This window comes from Morus notabilis, unplaced genomic scaffold (assembly GCF_000414095.1).
Source record: "Morus notabilis unplaced genomic scaffold, ASM41409v2 Scaffold42, whole genome shotgun sequence".
Taxonomy (NCBI): domain Eukaryota; kingdom Viridiplantae; phylum Streptophyta; class Magnoliopsida; order Rosales; family Moraceae; genus Morus; species Morus notabilis.
This window is the reverse complement of record NW_010360565.1, coordinates 1,041,216-1,043,917: the sequence shown is the minus strand read 5'-3', so window position 1 is coordinate 1,043,917 and position 2,702 is coordinate 1,041,216. Positions and strand designations below refer to the sequence as shown.

The window sequence follows — 2,702 nt, the reverse complement described above, 5'->3', positions numbered from 1 at the left end:
GCGGGGGGCCCGCCAGTGGAGAAGAAGGGTCGCAACAATGTTGCGACCCTAGGGCAAAGTTCTGGGCTTCGGCCCAGAACTGAAAAAAAAAAAAAGGAAGCACAGGCCCGATTGGGCCTGTGCAATTGAAGTAAGGGCCGCAGGTAATAACCTGCGGCCATCCTAGGGTAAAGTTAAAGTTCTGGGCTTTGGCCCAAAACTGAAAAAAAAAAAAAAAAAAAAAACGTGCCAGTTCAAGCCCGTGACAGAGAACAAAAGCACAGGCCCAAGGGCCTGTGCATTAGAACTAAAGGGCCGCAGGTAATTACCTGCGGCCATAAGGAATATAATTGCTGCTTTTTTGGCAATTATGGGTTTGTTTTAAACCCAAGTTTGGAGATTTTGGGCATTTTTTTTAACCCATTAAAAAATTAAGTGCAAATTAATTAAGGATTCAATTGAATAAAATTAAATTTCGGTTCTTTATTTTGTTTTATTTGATTATTGCACTTAATTGTCTTGTATTTTAAAATAAATTGATTGAAATAATATTGTTGCTAAAGTAACCTCTGTTGTAGATGTTGATTTATTTTAAAATATAAAGATGAGTACACTTCTTATTTATGCGAATAATGATCGGCTCAAAGAAAGGTTATTATTTGGCCGAATAATGGGTATACATGTGGTAATAAATATGTGACAATTATTAAGCTCTCCATGTGAGCAATAGTCGGCCCAAAGGAAGGCTAGGGGGGGACAGGAGTTATTGGCAAGAGTTGAGTACTGCGTGGAGAGTACCACTTACAAGCTGATATTTTTGGTCCAAAGACTAAATATCAGTGTTGTGCTAGGTATCTTGAAATGGGCCCACTACCTTGCTTCGAGTTATTTGTTTATGTCATGTATGCATTATATGGTTGATTATGCTTATGTATGACGTGAATGTTGATTATGAGTATATTTTATTTTTGTTTTCTATTTAGTTTCTGCTACTGTTGTGAATGTTTCAGCTCAAGCTAATGCAATCCCAATGCTGAATGGGACGAATTTTAAAGTTTGGAAAAAGAACGTGGAAATCGTTCTCGGATGTATGGACTTAGACCTTGTGCTCAGGACAGAGCGTCCTACTGCTATTACAGAAAATCCGAACACGGATAAAATTGAGAAGTGGGACCGCTCTAACTGCATGAGTCTAATGATCATGAAACGCTCCATTCCGGAAGCGTTTCGGGGCTCTATTACTGAGAGCACTAATGCCAAGAAGTTTCTCAAAGAAATTGAGCAATATAAGACTGAAAGTGCTCACTTGGCATCAACCTCTCGGAATAAGAACAAAATGAGAGATAAGGATACTGCAAAAGGAACACCTAAGCAGAAGAAAGTCAAGAAGTAGGATGAGGAATTCACCTGCTATTTCTGCAAGAAGGAAAAGACTCTCGTTATGGTTTGTTCTGAAGTTAATTTAGCTTATGTACTTAAAGATACTTGGTGGGTAGATTCTGGTGCTACTACTCACATTAGTATGTCTATGCATGGTTGCCTATGGAGTCAACCGCCAAGTGATGCTCAAAGATTCATTTTTGTGGGCGATGGCAAGAAAGTTCCAGTAGAAGCTATCGGAACATTTAGATTATTATTAAAGACTGGTGTCTATTTGGATTTGATTGAGACTTTTGTTGCACCGTCATTTAGACGGAATTTGGTTTCTATTTCTAGTTTGGATAAATCCGGTTATTCTTGTTCCTTCAGAAATAATAAAGTTAGTCTCTCTCATAATTCAAATGTTGTTGGTACCGGTTCCTTGATTGATAATCTTTATATGCTTGATATTGTTACTTCTGATAATGAAATTTTGCACACTAGTGCACGAGGTACAAAGCGAAAATTAAATGAGAATTCTGGCACCCTATGGCACAAGCGTTTAGGTCATATCTCTAAACAGAGAATTCAGAGGCTTGTCGGTGATGGAATTCTTGGTCCCCTAGATTTGACAGACTTTCAAGTTTGCATTGAGTGCATCAAGGGAAAACAGACAAACACAAGGAAATTAGGTGCTGACAGGGTCACAGACGTCTTAGAACTTATTCATACAGATATATGTGGACCATTCCCTACGGCTTCATGGAATGGTCAACAATACTTCATTACGTTCATAGACGATTATTCAAGATACAGTTACCTATACTTAATACATGAGAAATCACAGTCACTGGACGTTTTCAAGGAATTTAAAGCCAAAGTTGAACTTCAACTAGGCAAGAAAATTAAAGCTGTCAAATCAGATCGTGGTGGCGAATACTACGGCAGATATGATGGATCAGGTGAACAACGTCCATGACCATTCGCTATCTTCCTAAAAGAATGTGGAATTGTCCCGCAATACACAATGCCAGGCAAACCTAGCATGAATGGTGTTGCTGAGAGACGAAACAGAACTCTTAAAGACATGGTGAGAAGCATGATTAATCATTCTTCTTTGCCTGAATCGCTTTGGGGAGAAGCATTAAAGACTGTAGTTTATATCCTTAACAGGGTTCCAAGCAAAGCAGTAACCAAAACCCCTTATGAACTATGGACAGGAAAAAGACCTAGCATTAGGCATTTACATGTTTGGGGTTGTCTAGCTGAGGCAAGGCCTTATAGGCCAAATGAAAAGAAACTGGACTCAAGAATGGTTAGTTGCTATTTTGTTGGATACGCTGAATGCTCTCGGGGCTTCAAGT

General features: G+C 39.0%; 1 protein-coding gene across 1 annotated transcript; it reads left to right on the top strand.

The window, feature by feature from the left end:
* The first annotated feature begins 649 nt into the window (after nucleotides 1-649).
* On the top strand, nucleotides 650-1,372 carry LOC112091335. Its single transcript, XM_024164713.1, has 2 exons — nucleotides 650-653; nucleotides 963-1,372. The coding sequence occupies exons 1-2, from the start codon at nucleotides 650-652 to the stop codon at nucleotides 1,370-1,372; spliced, it is 414 nt and encodes a 137-aa protein (XP_024020481.1).
* The last annotated feature ends 1,330 nt before the right edge of the window (nucleotides 1,373-2,702 follow it).